The 20,467-nt window shown below is 45.6% G+C and overlaps 1 protein-coding gene across 5 annotated transcripts; it reads left to right on the top strand.

The window, feature by feature from the left end:
- Positions 1–261: 261 nt before the first annotated feature.
- Positions 262–20,203, top strand: ocrl (OCRL inositol polyphosphate-5-phosphatase). Of its 5 annotated transcripts, none has more exons than XM_030368150.1 (24): positions 262–648; positions 1,290–1,369; positions 2,857–2,948; positions 3,300–3,338; positions 3,695–3,808; positions 4,785–4,997; positions 5,365–5,665; positions 6,756–6,917; positions 7,252–7,353; positions 7,625–7,739; positions 8,090–8,206; positions 8,336–8,517; positions 8,892–9,003; positions 9,251–9,360; positions 9,741–9,876; positions 10,713–10,823; positions 11,372–11,537; positions 11,886–12,121; positions 12,894–12,917; positions 14,226–14,348; positions 15,197–15,281; positions 15,540–15,667; positions 16,567–16,678; positions 18,018–20,203. In XM_030368150.1, exons 1-24 carry the CDS (start codon positions 601–603, stop codon positions 18,140–18,142), a joined length of 3,033 nt encoding a protein of 1,010 aa, XP_030224010.1. In that variant the 5' UTR covers positions 262–600; the 3' UTR covers positions 18,143–20,203. The 5 variants fall into 5 exon arrangements, with proteins under 5 accessions (XP_030224010.1, XP_030224011.1, XP_030224013.1 ...); XM_030368151.1 differs by having other exon boundaries at positions 14,229–14,348; XM_030368153.1 differs by lacking the exon at positions 12,894–12,917 and having other exon boundaries at positions 14,229–14,348.
- The last annotated feature ends 264 nt before the right edge of the window (positions 20,204–20,467 follow it).

The raw sequence follows: 20,467 nt of genomic DNA on the forward strand, positions 1-20,467 counted from the left end.
AATGTGAACGCATAAAAAATAACACCCCACACGAAGTGGACATACTGTCAAACTACAGCTGCAACAATTTCGAAATCGTAAACCTATGCAAGTGAACGGAGCATTCCACGCATTGAGAAGACCTGTGTAATAATTTTGTTTAATGTATTCGAGCCCAGTCAACCGCAGCCTCTGGCTAAGTTTAGACAGAGGGGACCTCTCGTTCCCAGGCGTCCTCGTACCACGAAGGCGAGAGAGGGGGCGGGACTTTCAATTGTGTTTAGCGGCGAGAAGCGAGGGAGAGGTTGTTAGTCTTATCCTTGTCGTTTTTATTCTTGCCATGTTCTTATTCTTCTCGCTCCTTGGAAAGTTGCTGATAACTGGCGTACACCGCTCATAGGAAGACTGGAAGACCGGAAATTGCTCTCCGGTAGACCGGGATAACGTTAGAACTCAGGATCATCCTCTCAGTCAAGTTAATCATCAGCAAGCATACCTAAGACAACTGTCACCCCCGGAAGGCCGCCTGGCAGAGGGGTGGGGATTTAACTTTCTAACGTCAGTATCAAACATCAGCAACATCGCTAATGGTTACCTACAATTAAGCTCAAATCGGTAAGAATGGATTCGTCGTCAACATTTGGATTGTCCGACGAGACATGCTTGGCAATATCCTTTTCTGGTTTGACTCGCGTGAGCCCTCGGACTGTGTGTTTCTGCTTTAGCTTTATGGCTAACGTTAGCTCTTAGCTTGACCGAAACATTGCTTCCAAACCAATCAGTGTTGTATGCAGTGAATCCATATATGATGTGTGATCGATTACCATTGTTTGAATAACAATTTCCCAATGAATAGGGTACGAATTGCTACGTTGATTTAGTGTAACTTGTAAGGGGAAAGGCGATGTTTTTGCATGCAGAAGTTCCTCCTTTAGCTTGCACGTTATTATGGTGGTCAGATATTATTTAATAAGTGATTTAGTAATGCAGGAAGCCTGCTTGAATTCGAGGAATAGCAAGGTTCTCTCCATGGCGATGCATGTGCTATTAACCTCTTACTTTTCATTGTGCTAACGATTTCATTTGATTGATATAGGTACCATTTGAATGCCTTTGTATATTTAACATCATCGTCTGTTTCATTCACCGACATAGCCACCAACTTTAAACGTACGTGTAAGGCCAATTATGTGTTCAGGGATGGTGACAGACAGTATCTGGTCAGTCACTTTAAAGAGTAATCTACTCGTAAAGCTGTACAAACATCGGTCTCCTATCTGTGATGATGGTTCCTTGATGGAGATGCTCACACCGTAAGAGGTCAGGAGCTGAGGTCTGGCCTGAAGGAGCCTAGGCTACTGTCGCTGATTGAGCGCTCTGGAGACTTTATGTAAGTATCAGTTGCAGCAGTGACTCTTCAGAGTAGATCAATAAAATAGTTGTTATTAACAGGTCCAAGCTTCAGAGTTGACAACTGTTTAGCCAGATTCTCTTCGGCATCATGACATAATTTTGGTTTGGATATACCGTGAACTACCTGTTGTGATGTTAAATATATCCTTGTACATTGCATAGGGTTCTCCTTTTAGTATTTGTGTCTGACCAGAATGATCTCGGGTGCTTATAACAAAGGCCCTACACAATGACAGAAATAATTTCTAGTTTATCGAGAGGCATTTATGTGAATACTGACGTGGTCATCCTGTATCAAAGGGTATCCTGTCAGCCCGATATTCAAACAATATGATTGCATAACTTAAGACTGACGGGCACTTTCTAATCTAGCTGAGTTTTTGATGCAAACTTGTGTCAGAGTTTCCTGGTCAGAGTATTTCGCTCATGTGACAATGCAGTCTTAAGCAGGACTTCTGGGTTAAACACACAGTGCAACACAATGCATGTTTTGTTTTAACTATGTTGCACACTGTGGCCTGTGCTACTAAGAAGCCTTAGTGCAATAAAGCACTCCAGTGAGGCTATCCCAAACTCCACTACATGGTCTGATAGTGTAATAAGACTTATGTGAGCATACAGGCTTTGTGCTTGGCTTATTGTGTTAAATCCAAGCATTTGAATCTACTCCCCTGTCACAGTAAAATAACAGCGGAAGCATGGGCAACATAGAAGATGTCTCATTTCACATTTAGATTATGGATATATATGTTACTTTAGTCTCTTCTTGTTCAGTGTCCCCCACATGCACCCAAAGTGTCATGTGTGTGTCCTGATGAGAATGCTATATCAATAAAACAATTATTACTTATTATTATTTTCAAAATATATTATAACCAACCGTAGTTTTCAGTAATGTGCACCATCAGCAAACACAATTGTTACCACCAGTTCTGTGGAAGTCTGTCCGTGTTAATTTGGTCACGGTTGAGTCATATTTCCGACACTCAACAGAGCTCATGCTGACTGAAGTAGAACGGAAGGAGCTGTGGTCCGGTTGGGCTACATAATTTGCTTCTGGCGGCTGGCCAGCAACAAAGCCATTGTTAGATCTTGTTAATGATGATCCGGCCCCTCATTAACCAACATTAATTTAGGTTTAAAGTGGCTCATTGTTAGGTTCCCTTAATATCCCCACATGTACGTTTCTCTATTACTAATTAACAGAACATGATTTTATATGCATGTTTTTGCACCATTTCTTTTAGTTTTTCTTTTCACACATCATCATTTCGAGGTGGCATCAAACATCAGCATGTGCTTCTAATATAATTGCATGCTGTATCTGCTCTCTTATCTTTGTGTTCATGAATGGAAAATTATGGAACCATTAACTTTAATAACACTGAGGCTGATATTTAATCTAATGTAACATTTACAGTATGAGATGCATGGATAGTTGGGTAACAATCTGTTCTCATGTAGACTGGGTGTTTTGGCCTGCCCTGACGCGGTCGTGTCGTGTCCTGTTCCTCAGTTATCTATACCCATCAATGCTAACTTCCAAATAGTTCAGGGTAAGTAGGCACATTTCCTCTCGTAATCATTTTAAATGTGTAATAAGTTGACATTTTCGCTGATTCTAAATCTTTCTTATTACGGAATGCATTTTATTTGCAAGATGTTTTGTTATGTTCATGCATGCCTCACTGTGAGACTATTGGTTGTGGGGCTAGTGCTGTAGTAAGCAAAGGGAAGATGTTGCCTTCAGGCAACATTCAAGCGTCAACATTAAACGTCTGGAGCCTATTGGATTGAGTTCTAGCCCTATAGTGCACTCCAACCACAGACCTTTGCACTGCCTACCTCGCTTTCATCTTATTTCTCTCTCCCTCTCTCTCCCTCTCTCTCCCCCTGTGTAATTCCAGAGGCTGAAGAGGCTCTTCTCATTGACTTTCCCGGAGATAGTAAGTTCTTCATTGATATCTGTTTTAAAATGGAGACCTGAGGTAGTTCAAACTGAATGTAATGTATGCTACCTTAATGAGTAGTAAAGTAATAGGGCAAATATTGTGCATGCTGAACATGTCTTCCTTTAAATCACGTTGCGGGGGAGGGATATGTGCAATGTACTTGCTCAGTCTTCAGCTGACAACCACCGGAACTGTGTGTGTGTGTGTGTGTGTGTGTGTGTGTGTGTGTGTGTGTGTGTGTGTGTGTGTGTGTGTGTGTGTGTGTGTGTGTGTGTGTGTGTGTGTGTGTGTGTGTGTGTGTGTGTGTGTGTGTGTGTGTGTGTGTGTGTTTCCGCCTGTCGCTCACCAAGGCTACCGTAGGTTACGTGTGCGAGGGGACAGGGCCCCAGAGCTGCTGCTGGAGCTCCAGAACGATGAGCGCACTCGCACGTTCTTTACCCAGGTGAAGAGCGCAAAGGAACACGGTAAGGCCCGCTGCCACCAGCGCCAAGCTCCGTCGCACCGCTGGCATTTATTATTCAGCCGGTTCATCTAATATTCATCCGCAGGGAAAGGGTGGATTACACCGGCCCACTGATTTCCTATATGTCCTTGTCGCTCACCGACGCTGCCGAGACAGATTTTCTCCGGCCGTCTGCACGGGGAAAGCAGGCTGTAACGGCGACGGCCACGCCAATGCTCGTCATTAAGAAAATATCTTATCTCACCCGCGTCGAGAAGCACCTTGGTGGTACTGCACTGAATTTATTTATTTGATCGTATTTCCTTATTGAGAGCCATGATTCAAAAGTGCAACTGCAGTGGAAAGGAGGTAGTTAGATCAGCAAGATAACCATCAGACAATGAAACCACGACCCAGAGCTGTAACCAGAGATTTACCCTGGGGCTGCATGGTGCAGCTTATAGCCTTTCTTGGAGATATTCCTGTGACCAACTATAAAACTACCCTTCGGACATAATTGAAACCTGTTTGCCTGGCTGCAACGCAAGTGCTGCCATATGCTTTGACTCGCTGGTTAATGATTTAAAGACGCATTGTACTGAGTAAACCATGTGTTTTGAGACACAGCTGTGTTGGGCTTCTGTTAGTACTAAGCAGGGATCTACTTTTTGGCTATCCCTTGGGGCGGGTGTTCCTGCTGCAAAAACATTGTTATTCTAGCCCAGCCGTTATCTATCTCTGCGTGGGCATTAAGAAGACGTGAACCGTGGTGGAAAGTGTTACAGTAGCATTAATGCGCGCGCGCACACACACACACACACACACACACACACACACACACACACACACACACACACACACACACACACACACACACACACACACACACACACACACACACACACACACACACACACACACACACTATTGTCTGTCATCATTGTATTAATTTCCTGTTTTGCATTCATTTCTTTTTCCTTCTACAACATTCCTCTTAGTTGACTCCAAAGCCTCAAGGACATCCACAGCAATGGAGCCCCACACTCCTCCACCCAGCAAGGGTCCCGCTCCCATCCCACCGCAGAGAGCCAACAGACCCGCTACCTCAACTCTTCCTGGGGCAAACCCTCCCACGATACCCACCGGTGCTCCCAGTGCCCCCGCGCCCAGCATCATCAACCACAGCACTTTAGCCAACCCGGCTGGACATGGTATAACGTGCATTGATTAATATTGAAATTGCATTTTGTGGAATCACAGAACAGGTTATACTCTGGTTGCGGAAAATAATTATTGTCATTCAGAAACTCACAAAGGTGGGCTCAAACTTTTATCTTGCAGTTACCTTTTTTTTATATCTGGTTTCGCCCACATTTTGTTTCTGCACTAGTATTCTACTTCCCTCCTTTTTTAAATTCACTTCAAATTCTTATCTCTTTACTCTTTTTAAATGGGATTTCTTGTGTTATAAAACACTGACTGGCCTTGTGTCTGAACGGTGCTGTAGTAATATACTTGCCCTGTAAAAGAATTACAATCAGTAATTATTAACCTGCGTGTGACCGATCCCTCCCTTAGGCGGTGGACGGAACGTCGCTCAGTCCCTGGCGTCGGACTTTGGCTTTGAGGACACCTTCAACCGCGCCCTCAAGGTGGAGCAGAGCCACAACCACTCGCTCAAGGTGGAGGACAAGAAGAACCAACAGAACCGCCTGGTCGCCTCCCGAGAGCCTCCCCCCGTTCCCCCGCTCCCGCCCAGGAAGGCCTCCGTGGCCCCCTCCACCCCTCTGCCACCCCCGCCACCGGCTCCGCTGCCCAAGGACAGAGCGTCCTCCGGGCAGGGCAACAGCAACACCTTCATCACGCCCGCCAAGCCAGAGTGAGTGTGGATCCGGGCGGTGTCGAGACAAACGGAGGGTTCTGTTCACCACCACCACCAACGTCGTTTTGATTTGCTAGCGTTTAATTAACATGGAATAGAAAGGCCTTTTCCCTCGCTGACCTTTGTCGACTCGTAGGCCCGATCCCATTTCTACCCCTTACGCCTCCCCCTTGTTTTGAAGGGGGAAGGGGAAGGGGTAAGGGGTAGAAATGGCCCAATCCCATTTCTACCCCTTACCCTTACCCCTTACCCCTTACCCCTTACCCCTTCAAAACAAGGGGGAGGGGGAAGGGGTAGAAATGGGATTGGGCCTTAGGTGGTGATGGAGGAGGGGGAGACGACGGTATTAGTGAAGGGCGCTTACAAATGGTAGTGGCGGTTTGTCGTCCGTAAATGTCACCACACGAGTTTTGACAAACGCCAGTTCTTTGATCAATGTGTTTATTTTAGAGCTGTCAAGCGATTAAAATATTTAATCGTGATTAATCGCATTAATGTCATAGTTAACTATTATTAATCGCGATTAATCGCAAATTCTTTTTCTATGCTAAATATCCCTTGATTTTTTTGTCCCATAATTCTTCTCATTTTAATTCTCTTATCAACATGATGAAGTGCATCGGCTTGTCTTGTGCAAATGATTTTCTATTGATAACAACATTGGCATATACTGATCAAAACAGGACGATACAAAAAAAGAGCCTATAGTGCAAATAAACGACTGCTTTGAACAAATGTCATTTGAACATAGCAGTCAGGCTACTGCTTCTTTGTTTTGAGCCAAAAAATTTTTTTTTTATTTTTTTTTTTTAATAAAAAAATTACGTTAATCGCGCGATAAAATTTTTAACGCCGTTAAATTTGATTTGCGTTAACACCGTTAATAACGCGTTTAACTGACAGCTCTAGTTTATTTCTATCTCCCTTTGTAATTGGTTTGTAATATTATTATTTTGGTATTTTTTTTGGTGAAGAAGAGAGTCGGCAGTGATGCATTTCTTTATTCATAATCTGGGCTTTTTGGGGTTTGAGGTTTAGCTTTGTAGGGATGCGGAAAATGCATTGTGGCTTTCTCCTATTCCTACAGATTTGAGCGTCTGGAAAGGTCCCCATCGTGGAACAACAGCCCCACCAGCACCAACACCATGCGGCAGGCCATGATCTCCAGCCAGGCGGGCCAGAGAGAGTACCTCATCAAACACTGCCTGAGCAAGAAGGAGAAGGAGTACGTGGACATCAAGAACTACAAGTGAGGAAAAACGAGAGGGACAATGTGTTGGTCTATGCCCTTCTGCAATCACGAAAAAATGAATTGCACTAGCTTCATTAAAGTAGTTTGATTTATTGAAGGATAGCGCAGTAATTATGTTGTTTGACCGGGAAGGTTCTGGGTTCGAACACTGATGGCTGCAGTCTACCTGTAGTCATCCCTGAGCGAGATGCCCTGGCCCCTACCTGCTTTGGTAGGGGCAGCAATTGTCCAATGTCTACATTGAAAATGGTCCTGATTCACACTGAGTGTTTTCCTTCATGACCGCGTTCCTCCTGGATCCTAACTGGTGGGCCTTTCTCCCACCCCCAAGGTTCTTCACCGGTACTTGGAATGTGAACGGCCAGTCCCCGGACAGCAGCCTAGAGAGCTGGCTCTGTTGCGATACAGAACCCCCAGACGTCTACGCCCTCGGGTCAGTCACATGGCTTCAGCTAAGAACCAGCACCTTGAACAATATTATTTTATTGCTGTTTTTTTTTGTTTTTAATTAAAAGTTCACTTTGCATGCTTAAAAACATAGAAGTTGTCCCAACTTGTTAGTCATCGTTTTCAGCGTCTTTTTGTAATGTTTTCGCTTAAATTAAAGCAGATCTTACTTGCATAATAACAGCTGGTTTTACATACTACAGCCCACTCCCTGCACAGGGCTGACACTGTTGTTGGCTGCTCTTTGTGTGCTTTAGTTTCCAGGAGCTTGATCTGAGCACTGAGGCTTTCTTCTACTTGGACTCGTCCAAGGAGCACCTGTGGGCAGACGCTGTGGAGAGGAACCTTCATCCCGACGCCAAGTATGAAAGGGTGAGTCGGGGCCAGAGTTGACCACCGGAGAGGCGTGGAAGCACGGTTCTACAATAGTCTGGCTTTTGTTTAAACATGTGATCAGTTGATGAATCCACTTGATTTTTGTTGATTTTCTCTCACAAAGTGGAGAATATTTAAAATTTTGTTTATTAAAATAAAGTCGATCAGAGTCTTTAATGTGTATAGCTGAATAGAAAATATGTAAATAAAAAAATAGTTCCAAATGACTACAGAACTTTGGTTGCTCAGGGTTCTGGTAGATTGGCTGGATGATGTTTTTCTCCTGTTTAGCATGAGGTTCCATGGGCAGAAATACAGAACTTATCCTTGTTTCTGTGTGCATTCAGGTCCGGATCGTGCGCCTCGTGGGGATGATGCTGGTAGTCTTCGTCAACAAGAAGCACAAGAATCAAATTAAGGATGTAGCGGCCGAGCATGTCGGGACAGGCATCATGGGCAAAATGGTAGAGTCCTCTTGCACCCCATCGAGACTATGTCGCATTGCTGGAATGAAGATGTCGTAATGCTGCTTTGTTGCCAATGTAACCACAGGGTTACATACAACTGAATGTCTCTGTCCCTCTCTCTCTCAGGGGAACAAAGGAGGTGTAGCGGTGAGGTTTGTGTTCCACAACACCAGCTTCTGCTTCGTCAACTCCCACCTCGCCGCGCACGTGGAGGACATTGAGCGCCGCAACCAGGACTACAAGGACATCTGTGCCCGCATGACCTTTCACCTGCTGGATTACCCGCCGCTCAGCATCGTCAAGCATGAGTGAGTCCGGACCCTGAACCTGGGCTCATTTTGATGAATGAAAACGTTTTTGGGCTTTCCGTTTTATCGCTAGTTTTATGTACTTTAAATTATGCAAATTATGCTTGTTATTAACCAAACCAAGGCGGGGAAGCAGGAGAATTCTAAATCAAGACAAAGCTCAGAAAGGGCTTTTTACTTCCTTCAAATGTGTAGTTTTTTACTTTTTGTGCACAGAAACAATAAAGAAATCGGTATAAAATGATAACATTTATTTTCTTATGCTGATATACGACTGTCATTTTTATTATTGTCCGTCCAATTGTGGGGATATTACAGGGAGAGACAGTCCTGAAAGAGCGTTGTAAGAAAGGCTGTGTGTGTCTCTTTCGCAGTGTGGTCATCTGGCTCGGGGACTTGAACTACCGGCTTACTCTGAACGACGCCGCTGAAGTCAAACAGCTCATCATTCGCAACGAGCTGAAGAAGCTCCAGAAACATGATCAGGTAACCCTTGACCCCTGAGTCTCTCAATGCTTGTTTCCGGGGAGGGTGGTCACTAAAAGACACGCACGCTCACACAATGTGACGGCAATACTACTTATTGGGTAAACATGAAAACAAAGCAGAAGTGGTCCAGGGTTCCTCAGGTTCCTTCTCTTTTCTCGTAATATTTTATTTCGATTGTTTTGACTAATATGAAGAAGTTTCCCTCTCTGCTGTTGAACCCTGTTGAAACGCTGTCCCGTTACAGCTCAACTTCCAGAGGCAGAACAACCATGCCTTCACCGATTTCATGGAGGGAGAGATTAACTTCATCCCCACCTACAAGTATGATGCCAAAACGGATCAATGGGACTCCAGGTAAGAAGATCACATACTGTAGGTCCTCTCGGTTAAGAGATGCTTGTATCCACACCGTTATTTGTCCCGTTCCATGAAAGAGCAAAGCACTTTCAAAGTGGGGCCGGGGGTGTCGATGAAGAACGTTGAGTATCATGCAGCATTGAGTGTTTTATGAAATCTTGGCCTGGGGTAGACGGAAAGCCACCAACAGACACACAGGATATCCTAGCAACTTAGCCCCAATAATGCATAGAACAGAGACAGAAAAACACGAACAATGATCAGAAGAATAACGATCCACCAGGGTGAGGTTGAGTGTGGTAAACTGCAGCGGATGACCCTGTCTCAGCGGGTGCATGTGTAGAAAGGTCCTGAGCTGCCTTGCTGTGTCTCTGCAGTGGGAAGTGCCGGGTGCCTGCCTGGTGTGACCGCATCCTATGGAGGGGGAAGGGAGTCGAGCAGCTCCAATACCGCAGCCACATGAAGCTGAAGACCAGCGACCACAAGCCCGTCAGCGCGCTCTTCAGCATAGGGGTAAGGCAGCGTCGGCAACCGACTCATCCTCTCCGAGCCTTCTCTGGTTTCGCCCCGCTCCCTGCCACAGCTCTGTCCCTGACCACCACTATGAGCTTATCATAAGGTTAATATGATGACACCTTTGCCACCTGCCCTCACTCCCCTCCCTGCCAGACCCCCTGTCTCTGACCCCCAGTGTTTTTTGATCAAACTGTAAATATGTTTCGTCTTCATCCCGTTCTCATCCTCCTCCCTGCCGTACCTGTCTCTAACCCCCTATTGTTCTTAAGGGTATTGATCCATAGAGCTACTGGGATTAACATAGAATGGATGCGAATCTTACCCAGGTATCACAACCCGCCAGTTGTTAAACCAAGAAAGGGTGTCGGCTGTTTGTGATTGGCCTGTTTTGTATTGCGGTAGCCCAATCAGGAACAGGGTTAGAACCTTTTGTTTGAATGACTGAGAAAACGACTAATGATTGGAAGGGTATCCGATAGCCCTGCCCTTGTCGTGGTGTTTGGATGACCTGTTGTTTGGGTACCCTGTGGTGGCCCGCAAGTGTAGGGTTGAACGTTGCGTCTTGGCTCTGTGGTCTATTTGGGAAAAAAGACTTGCACCCGGATTTGAATAATCCAATTACTTCATTTGGTGAGCCAGCCAGGAGCAAAGAAGAGGACTACATCAAGATCTAACTTCTTCATTTGGCGTGGCAGCCATTAGATAACTTTAAATACCACCTTAAATGCCCTTACATTTTGATTGATATTGTATAGGTTGGTAGATATGTCACACTGGCTCTAACCATCACCAACATGTCTCCGTCTGACCTGTGTGTGACTTGTGTCCAAAAGGTGAAAGTGGTGAATGCGCCGCGTCACAAGAAAGTCTTTGAGGAGATCGTTCGCAAGATGGACAGAATGGAGAACGACTTCCTCCCATCGCTGTCTCTCTCCATGACCGACGTAAGAAGAACACAGAACACGTATCTCATATCCTCAACAGATATATACCTCATGTCCTCCGGAGATATTTAACGTCAGTTTTACCAACAGTGTTAACGATGACATGAGTCACTCTTCAGTTATTATTATTATAATTGTATGATAACTTATCACTGTGAACCGCTGTTTGTGTTTAATCCCTCTCAGGGAATGAGTTACACATGGTTGGTCTCTAACAAGGTCTCTCTCTCCTCCTCTTCCTCCTGTTTCCTCTCTTCCTCTTCCTCTTGTTTCCTTTCTTCCTCGTCCTCTTGTCTCCTCTCCTCCTTATCTTCCTCTTTCCTCTCTTCCTCATCCTCTTGTTTCCTCTCTTCCTCATCTTCCTCTTTCCTCTCTTCCTCATCCTCTTGTTTCCTCTCTTCCTCACCCTCCTGTTTCCTCTCTTCCTCACCCTCCTGTTTCCTCTCTTCCTCATCCTCCTGTTTCCTCTCTTCCTCATCCTCCTGGTTCCTCTCTTCCTCTTCCTCCTGGTTCCTCTCTTCCCCATCCCCTGTCTCTCCTCTCATTAGTTTAAGTTTGAGAACGTGAAGTTCCGTCGGCTCCAGAGGGAGCGCTTCGTGATCACCAACGACGGCCAGGTCCCCTGTCACTTCGCCTTCATCCCCAAACTCAACGACACGCAATACTGCAAGAACTGGCTGCGGGCCGAGCCCAGCGACGGCTTCCTGGAGCCCAGTGAGTCTGCTTGGCGGGTCAACTTATTCCCGGATCCCGTCAAGCCTTCGCTTTGTCCTCCTCTTGCTCGCATGCTCTGCTGCGTTTTGTAGGCATATGTGAGGTATAAAAGTGTGAATAACAGGTTAACATTCACATCTATCAATCTTATTGCTTGAGTATTCTATATTTTATCTTCAGCCTCTTGTCTTACCCACTGATTTTAAATCCTGATGTTCTACACACGATAAGACCTCAATTCAGAAACGAGGCCAATCCCGAGCGGCTGTTTCCCGGCGCCTTGCGTTGTCGTCACCACATTCCCTCTTCAAAGCGAGCCATCCCACAATGCCCCCCTACGCTCCCCAGGTGAGAACCTGGAGATCTACCTGGAGGTGTACGTCAGCAAGGACTCGGTCACGCTGCTCAACTCTGGCGGGGACTCCATCGACGACATCCTGGTGCTCCACCTGGACCGCGGCAAGGACTTCTTCATCACCATCTCGGGGAACTACCTGCCCAGCTGCTTCGGCACCTCGCTGGACTCCCTCTGCCGCATGAAGAAGCCCATCCGGGAGATCCCCGTCAGCCAGCTCATCGACCTGGTGAGGGCGCCGGCGACCGAGGGAGAGGGGCTGGCGTCTCGGCGTTATGACGTCTGTGTAACCTTAAGCGGTTTTTGACAAAATGCTCTCGACCACATAAAAGCACTGTCGCTTCTACAGTGAATGAAGCGGGATGGGGGGGGGGGTTCGGATGTCTAAATAGCGGGTGTGATGGCGAGCTCTGGTTGCTTCCCGTGCGATCGGATGGCTCCTCTTGGTGAGCCTGTACCCGGGTTCCTAGCTGATACCCGAGCAGCGGCGCCTTCCCTCTCCTGGGTGGCGACCTCGCTCACACACTGGGTCTATATTTAGAAAGCGTGAGTGGAAATAAACATGGCAGCTGCATTCTTTAACATACTGAGAATGGCAAGAGGAATGGGGAAGTAGTAGCACATGTGTGTATATATAGGAACATTTAGCAGCAGGGAGAAGTCTCACAGCTAGTTTCCTGTGTGAACGAGTCTCTACCGTTACTGTTGTCTGTTCTGTTTTACTTGTTTGGTTTTCTATGACTTTGCTTGGGGCTGTACTTCCGTGGGCCGACCATTTCCATCGATCGTTCATCCGGCTGGATGGGTGTATTTGCGGACATGATTTATATTCCAATTTGCATGCTGCTCTCCTTGAATATCGATTACTTTCTGATTTTCTATTGTTTGTTTTTTTTGTTCTATCTTACCTCTGGTGCTTTTGTTTCTCTATCCTCTTCATTCCGTTTTGCGTCGCCTCCGCCCTTCTTTCCCACCTCTTCCCTGACGGTCTGCGGGGTCAGGGAGAAGACACCTTCACTGAGAAGGTAACCTAACGCTGGGCAGCCGGACCGAGACAGCCGTCCCCTGATAGACTCATGGATTTCCTTTAGATGGGCCCCTGATTCTGAACTTTTTGGGCTTATTTCAAATTTGAATGTAGAATTTTTCGATTCTTTTAAAGGATATATTAGTATTTGGATTTTTTTACAGTTGCAGTTTCAAAACTGCTTTCAACGTCAATTCGAAATGTTGCTTGTTCAGCTTGTGTGAATGAGTGCATATCTATTGCATCCACCTCGTTAAAATTGGTGTTAGTCCTATGCATACACCACCATATCAAATGTGTGCATGTGTGGTGTACAAAAGAAAGCTAGAGCAAAAGCACCACAGCGAACTAAGTACGAATCAGTGTCCCATCCAATCAAATCTGGTCCTTTTACCACATTGTACAACCTGTCCACTTAAAATTAAAAATCCACACACGCATGCAGCAACTTTCATTTCACAGCAGGCTTCTCTCTCTGAAGGGCCCTCCTTACACGCATGATAAAGGCTCATTATCCCTAGACCAGGTTCAGCGAAGCTTGAACGTTCATCATGAATCCACTGCTAATCTTGCTTGTCTTTTGCCAGACATGCACATTTAGTCATTTCCCAACGTGTATGCCATCTCGAGCAGAACAGCACTTTCTTTTTTTATTCAAGCTTATATTTTATCTACTGTTTGTGCAGGATGCCGCTGTCCAATCAAGTTTCCTCCAGCTTCCTCTGTGGAAAACTGCGGCCCTACTGCCATTCATTCTCTCTCTTTAGTTCCCAAGTAGCTCTCAAGTGTTCTAGGCTTTTTTTTTTTGGAGCATTTAAAGCATTTCAGAAACTCATTCTCATGGATCAAATTTTCCCCAGGAAGTTACCGTTTCATAGAATGATCCGTACTATTTCTTCAACTATAACTTCAGTTTGAATCTATATTTATATTTGTATAATTTATTTAGTCAAAGTCAGCTTTATTGTCAATTCCAAAATATATGAAAGAAAAATAGAGAAATCGAAGTTGCATTTCTCTCTGACCCACGTTGCATAAGTTGCAAATCAGATAGATACAATTTAATAAAATAAGTAGTATTTACAGTCAATTATAAATAGTGCGGAATAATTCTGAATAGTGCAAAGGTAGGCAAAACGGTAAAACAAAAACGTTTATGTACCATAAAGAAAAAATAACTAATATAGGATCCGTTTCGTACTCCCCCTAACTTGAGGCAAATGTATGCTGTTTCCCATGTGGTTGTGGTCACTGCCTCTGCCTCCCCATGAGTGTCCTATCTAAGGCTTGCTGTGTCGTGTCCCAGCAGGAGCAGACCAAGGTGAACTTCCTGCTGGTGGAGGGAGCCGGCAACGAGGACAAGCCTCTGAAGATCCCCAAGGAGGTGTGGATCCTGGTCAACCGCCTCTTCACCCAGTCCTGTCAACAGGTAACACTATGGACCAGACCATACGCTCTTATGCAAAGGGAGGGGTACTGGATGCTACATGGCTGGACACTAAACACTTACTCACATTACATTATTTTTGTTCCGTCTTCAGGTTATGTACGGCTCGGCTTATACCAAACATGTCCTCCGAGACCCCTTTTCGCAGAGCCGTCAAAGTAGACTTATCACAACTGGCGCTCGTAAGGCTAATTATGGGTCTGATACTTGTATGTCGCAGAGCACAGGTACTACACAACTAGTGAAGACACTTACCGTGCTCTGCATGGAGCAGTCCCACAGTTAAAGCTGTGAGTGACACCTGTGTTTGTCCTAAGATGACGCCTCTGTGGAACTATTTCCTAGATAAGAAAAGAGGATGGATTGAATGGGGCCTGTGTCAGCACTGAGAAGAACCTTTCAGAGGGATAGTCATGGTCTGAATTTTGAAAATGCGCGTTGTTGCTCGGGTATGTTGTTTTGTTTGCTGTGTCGCATCTGGTGTTCCCTGTTGTTACAAGGAGACAACAGATTCTTGGGCCACCAAAAGGTCTCCATGGCACCGCAGACAAAAGGGTGTACAGGGTACAGATCCTGTAGCTACTACCCCGGCCACTACCCTATGTCACAATCCAAGGTTCCCGTCCTACAGGCCACTGCCACCTAGTGGTCGACCAGGATACTTAAGGGGGACCACCAGATTTGGCTTATTTTGATAATTGGCTTTTGATTTGCTTCAGTAATACTGTATTTCAGGTCGGCTGGTGACGCCAACACTTTTGAGATGTTAAAAAGTACCCATACCTTCCTCATATACTCTGACTCACTCTCCTTCTCTGGGCTTTGTACAGGAGGACCTCTTTCAGACCCCCGGTCTACAGGAAGAGCTGCAGAACATCATCGACTGTCTGGACACCAGCATCCCCGACGCCATTCGTATCCTTGCCCACCTCTACAGGATGCATGGCCTTGAAACGCTCCACCTCTACAGATGTGCCAATGTGCCGTATGGCTTGTTCTGCATTATTTCTATGCAACTTCATACCATCGACTCTATTATCAATAATGCTACTGGTGTAACTACAACGTGTGGAATTATGTTTAATGCTAAGTACATGCATGGCTAATTGCTTTACTTTCTTGATAAGCACACACGCACGCACACACATGTGTTGTCCTTGACTGCGTGTGCAGCCGGCTGTAACCACTCGGTGGCGGAGGCGCTGCTGATCTTCCTGGAGGCCCTGCCGGAGCCCGTGGTGTGTTACGAGCTGTACCAGCGCTGCCTGGAGGGCTCCCATGACAGCCGGCTCTGCAAACAGGTACCCAGCCTCCCTCCCTCCTTCCCTCCCTCCCTCCCTCCCTCCCTCCCTCCCTCCCTCCCCTCTGCAAACAGGTACCCAGCCTCCCTCCCTCCCTCCCTCCCTCTCTCCCTCCCTCCCTCCCTCCCTCCCTCCCTCCCTCCCCTCTGCAAACAGGTACCCAGCCTCCCTCCCTCCCTCCCTCCCTCCCTCCCTCCCTCTCTCCCTCCCTCCCTCCCTCCCTCTCTCCCTCCCTCCCTCCCTGCCTCCCTCCCCTCTGAAAACAGGTACCCGGTCTCCCTCCCTCCCTCCCTCCCTCCCTCCCTCCCTCCCTCCCTCCCTCCCTCCCCTCTGCAAACAGGTACCAGGTCTCCCTCCCCCCCTCCCTCTCTCCCCTCTGCAAACAGGTACCCTCCCTCCCTCCCTCCCTCCCTCCCTCCCTCCCTCCCTCCCTCCCTCCCTCCCTCCCTCCCTCCCTCCCCTCTGCAAACAGGTACCTGGCCTGCCTCCCTGCCTCCCTCCCTGCCTCAATCCCCCCCTCACTTCCTCACTCCCTCCCTCGTCACTTAACGCCTACTTGTCCACTGCTGCTTACGTTATGCATTGGGTCATATTCCTATTATAATTCAAGCCTCATGCCTTCCTCCAAAGTGTTACAGTGTTAGAATTGGCCTTATCCGACAGAGGATTATGTAATGCAATAATTTTTTATACTTTGTTACTCGGTTTTCCACACTTGAATCAACAATAAAGTAGGATGACTGGTTATTGACAAAGCGTCATGTTGAACAAAATAAAGAATAGTAATATACAGTCCTTATAAAAAAAAAAGCTAGCAATAGGCCACCCACTACATATAAAAACTGAAAAACAAATCAAAATACATTAATGCTTGAATCTCCTTCCTCTTTGATTGGCAGCTCGTGTCCCAGCTGCCCCGCGCTCACCGCAATGTGTTCCGCTACCTGATGGCGTTCCTCAGGGAGCTGCTGAAGCATTCCCACTCCAACAACCTGACGGCCAGCCTTATAGGTACGTCTCAGTCGTCAAGAAGTGTGGTTTAACCGTCCTGTCTAACAGGATGTTTGGAGAACAGGACCTTTAACTGGGCCTCTCTGGAAATGCATACCCCTTGTTTTGTTTTTTTGCATGCATACACAATGTGAACTAGTGACGTGCGTCATTGCATGTGCATATTTACACACGTCCGCGTGTTTCTTGTTTTATGACTCGTAGGATGTCAAACAGGTCACTTGTGTAATCGCTTCCTGCCTAATACTCAAGCTACGGTAGGCAATTTGTTAATAAGTGCACAATAGAGTGCACTCATAAAGCTAGACAGACAGACAGACAGACAGACAGACAGGTAGGCCAATCAATCATTTCATATGGGCCGAGTTAAAGGATTGGAAAGGTTTATTACTAGGGATGTAACGGTAAACCCCGATAAAAATGTTGTCAATAACAATGACCAGTTTATCTCGGTGGATAACCGCGCCCGCAGTGTGGAAACCGTGTGCTCAAATCCTTCCCAGCGCTTCATCCGAATCTCCTGAAGTTGCCGCGCAGGCGCACTGTGTAGCCTACAACATAATGTTTTTAAGTTTCTTGAAGTTGGAATCCTGGCGGAAGGAGGAGACGACAGCGCTCAAGACATCCATCAGCCTCCTAATAGGATGTGCATTTCTGGCAAAAATGCTATTCATTATTCGCTGAGAAGTATTTGAATAATATTAGAAAATCGGTCAACCAAGAACCCCCCAACGCACGCACACACGCACCTCGGATGCACACACACACAATGACACAGGGAGAGGCTTTTATGATTTGTATGAAATCAATCTGTTTATTTCTCCTACCGCGCCATCAACGTTCAACAACAAAAATATTTCAACGTGGGCTTAGGCAGATAGGCCTACGTGCACCGAAAATAGATCGCTATTTATTAATTTGTTTTACTGAACACAGCCTGCATGAAGGTGAACTAGACACGTCAACGTGTAATAAATAACGATAGTCGCAATCATTATTCGATATTCTACGTGACTCTGACTATTCGACCATCGTTGCCCATCCCTACCTTCTAAGGGGACTAAGTCTGAAGTATGGGCATGTTTTGGGTATTTAAAAATACCGAGATAATTTTGGTCACAATGACCGTGAGGTTAATTTTCATACCGTTCCATCCCTACTTATTACAGGCCGGTGACAGCCACACATCAGATTTGATTTTAATTTTTTTATTTCTTCAGAGCACTTGATTTAATGATGGCTGTCAGGATTAAGGAGAATTTCCATAAATGAAAAGGAAAAAACAAAACAAATTTAAAACATTCCCTCTATCCTCTGTTTCCTGTTACTTCATCCTCAGCTAACCTCTTCGCCAGCCTTCTCATACGACCCCCACCCAACATGGTGGGACGGCAGACCCCCCAGGAGCGGCAGAGAGGCATCGACTTCATCCTGGGCTTCCTCATGGGTGGGGACGAGGAGTAGCCTCACCTCTCAGGAGTCAAGAGTGGGACGGGAGGCCACAGTACACAGCATAAGCAACACCACCGTCATCCATGATGTGTTTGGTCCCGCACCTCATTGTGCTCGAATCCCGGTCCCCGACATCCTTTCTTTCTGCCTCGTATTCATCTCGGAGTTTGGCAGCGGTGTCCGGCAGAAGAAGGTTTGGAAAGGTCGGGACCGATAACTAATGCCCTTTTCGCTGACCTAAAGGACTCCTGCCTAGAGGAGTCTGGGATAATGTTTCTTCTTCTTCTTCTTCTTCTTCTTCTTCTTCTACACTTGCATTGTTTATTGTAGGTGCTCATGCCAAACCCTGCCCCCCCCCCCCTACCACCCTCCCCCATCTCTGTTGGACGAACTTTATGAATGTAAGGAGGGATGTCTACTGCGTGATGCTTTGCGGATGCGGGCTCCATTACACTAAGAACACAACAGAAAACAAAACTTGTCTATGTTTGGAAAATGGCCATCTAGGATCTCCGGCACCCTCTTCTTTATTTCTCTGGACGTTGTCGATCCGGTTTTGGGAAGTCCCGCCTGGAGTTGAGCCGTGTCTTGTGAATATGGTAAAATTAATGAACTTGAGATGACAAAGCTCTTACCAGGCATCATGGTCAAATGGGATAACGGAGCGCATCAAGTGAGTCATAGGTTTGTGGCGATATACAGACCTGTGTTCGAATCCCAACTGTGCATATCCACTGTATAACTGTTATTTATTTTTCTTGCATTATCAAACCTCATTCATTCTTTCATAGCCTAAATCAAGAATTCCGCTCACTAATTTCAACAGAATTTGGACGTCATCAGATGGATGTGTGCATTTTTATATCCAAGTTTTATTTTTTATCTTCTGGTTTATATCTTGTCTATAAGTTGTGAATGTTTTATATTATTCTATGTCCATTGCAAGTGTCAGCCTTATAATTAATATCGCAAGTTGCTTGCAAGTCAAGCCAGTACAGTACACTAACAATATGGAGTTATGGCTCACCGCTTTGTTCCTCTATGTAACTGTTGTGTGTGTGTTTGTATAGTCGTGATCCTGTCCCTGGCTGTGACTCCTGGGAAGTGGAATCATCTGCTGTTTGCGCTCACGCTAGTGGAGTTTAATGTCATATGGTATGTGTGGTACTTGGGTGTTGTCTTTGTGTCTCAGTTTACCGTATTTCTTTTTAGTTTTTGTCTGACCTACAAATGTTGATGAGATCTCTTGCGGTACCAAAGCTTTTCCACTCGTGTGTCAACGTCAGGTGCAATTCTGGATGTTTAACAGCCATTTGTCCTTTTTAAGTGGCTCTCTATTTTATGAGTGCAAGTACAAACAAAACGATACATACATGTATAATATAGCACATATGCAGTCCATTATGACTGTTGCTACCCCTAAACAGCTTAAGATTACTATTCTCTTTAAAATGTCAACATTTTGGTCAAATTGGCCTACACTAATTGCACCTTCCAATGTTTGGTTTTGAAAGAGGTGTTTCTGTCACACACTACATGAGCAGAATATTTGATGTGTTCAAAACAATGTGAAAACCTTTCCATATCTCACTCTGCAGACAATCACGGTAACTAAGGAAGCACGTTTTAAGCCTGTTTTACCAGATGTGTATTAACGTTCTTAAGCCTCCATTTCTTCAACATCTCTGTGTTTGGTTCCTTTGTTGCACTGAATCCAGTAAAAAAATATTACGTTTAACCCATCAGTTTTGGCTAGGTTTTGCCAAATGGAGACTGGAAGTCTAATGATTTTATTGATGATTAACTAAGTTGCATATATATATATATATAAATATAAATGACATTGGATTATTTCAGATATCAAGCCTTGCTTCCTCAGTCGTTGCTGGTAAGATTCACTCTAGGTAAGACAGCTGTTCTATGTGGTGTCCTCTACTCTTCATGGGTTTTGTCAATGGGCTGTGAGGTTACAGTGCAAAGGCTACTTAATCTTGCACACCTTTTCAACTTGTTTTCAGATGTTTTTTGGTACTTCTAATTTATTTAACAGAAATAAAACGATGGATAAATTACTTTTTGTGTGCATAATGTATTTTGTTTTTCAACACGTCCCTAAATCATTGCTATTTCGGCTGAGGGGTTATTGCATAGGCATTTGATATGAAACGGCTCATGTTGTGATCATGAGGTTTTCTCCTTATTTAGAAAACGCACAGGTCATGTTGACATCAGAATGCATCCATTTTGCGTTGGATGCCAACGATGGACAACAACACCACAATGACCGTCTGTCTCGGGTCGTTGCGAAATCCTTGACGCTTGATGTCGGGCCTATAG

The sequence above is a fragment of the Gadus morhua genome, chromosome 10 (genome assembly GCF_902167405.1).
Source record: "Gadus morhua chromosome 10, gadMor3.0, whole genome shotgun sequence".
Classification (NCBI taxonomy): domain Eukaryota; kingdom Metazoa; phylum Chordata; class Actinopteri; order Gadiformes; family Gadidae; genus Gadus; species Gadus morhua.

What these genes read in the sequence shown, in the direction of transcription:
- ocrl (XM_030368150.1), top strand. Translation starts at nt 601, where the DNA reads ATGGATTCGTCGTCAACATTTGGATTGTCCGACGAGACATGCTTGGCA. An exon ending in AGCTCCAGAAACATGATCAG is followed by an intron (nt 9,004 to 9,250) that starts GTAACCCTTGAC and finishes GTCCCGTTACAG; the next exon opens with CTCAACTTCCAGAGGCAGAA. An exon ending in AAGACACCTTCACTGAGAAG is followed by an intron (nt 12,918 to 14,225) that starts GTAACCTAACGC and finishes GTCGTGTCCCAG; the next exon opens with CAGGAGCAGACCAAGGTGAA.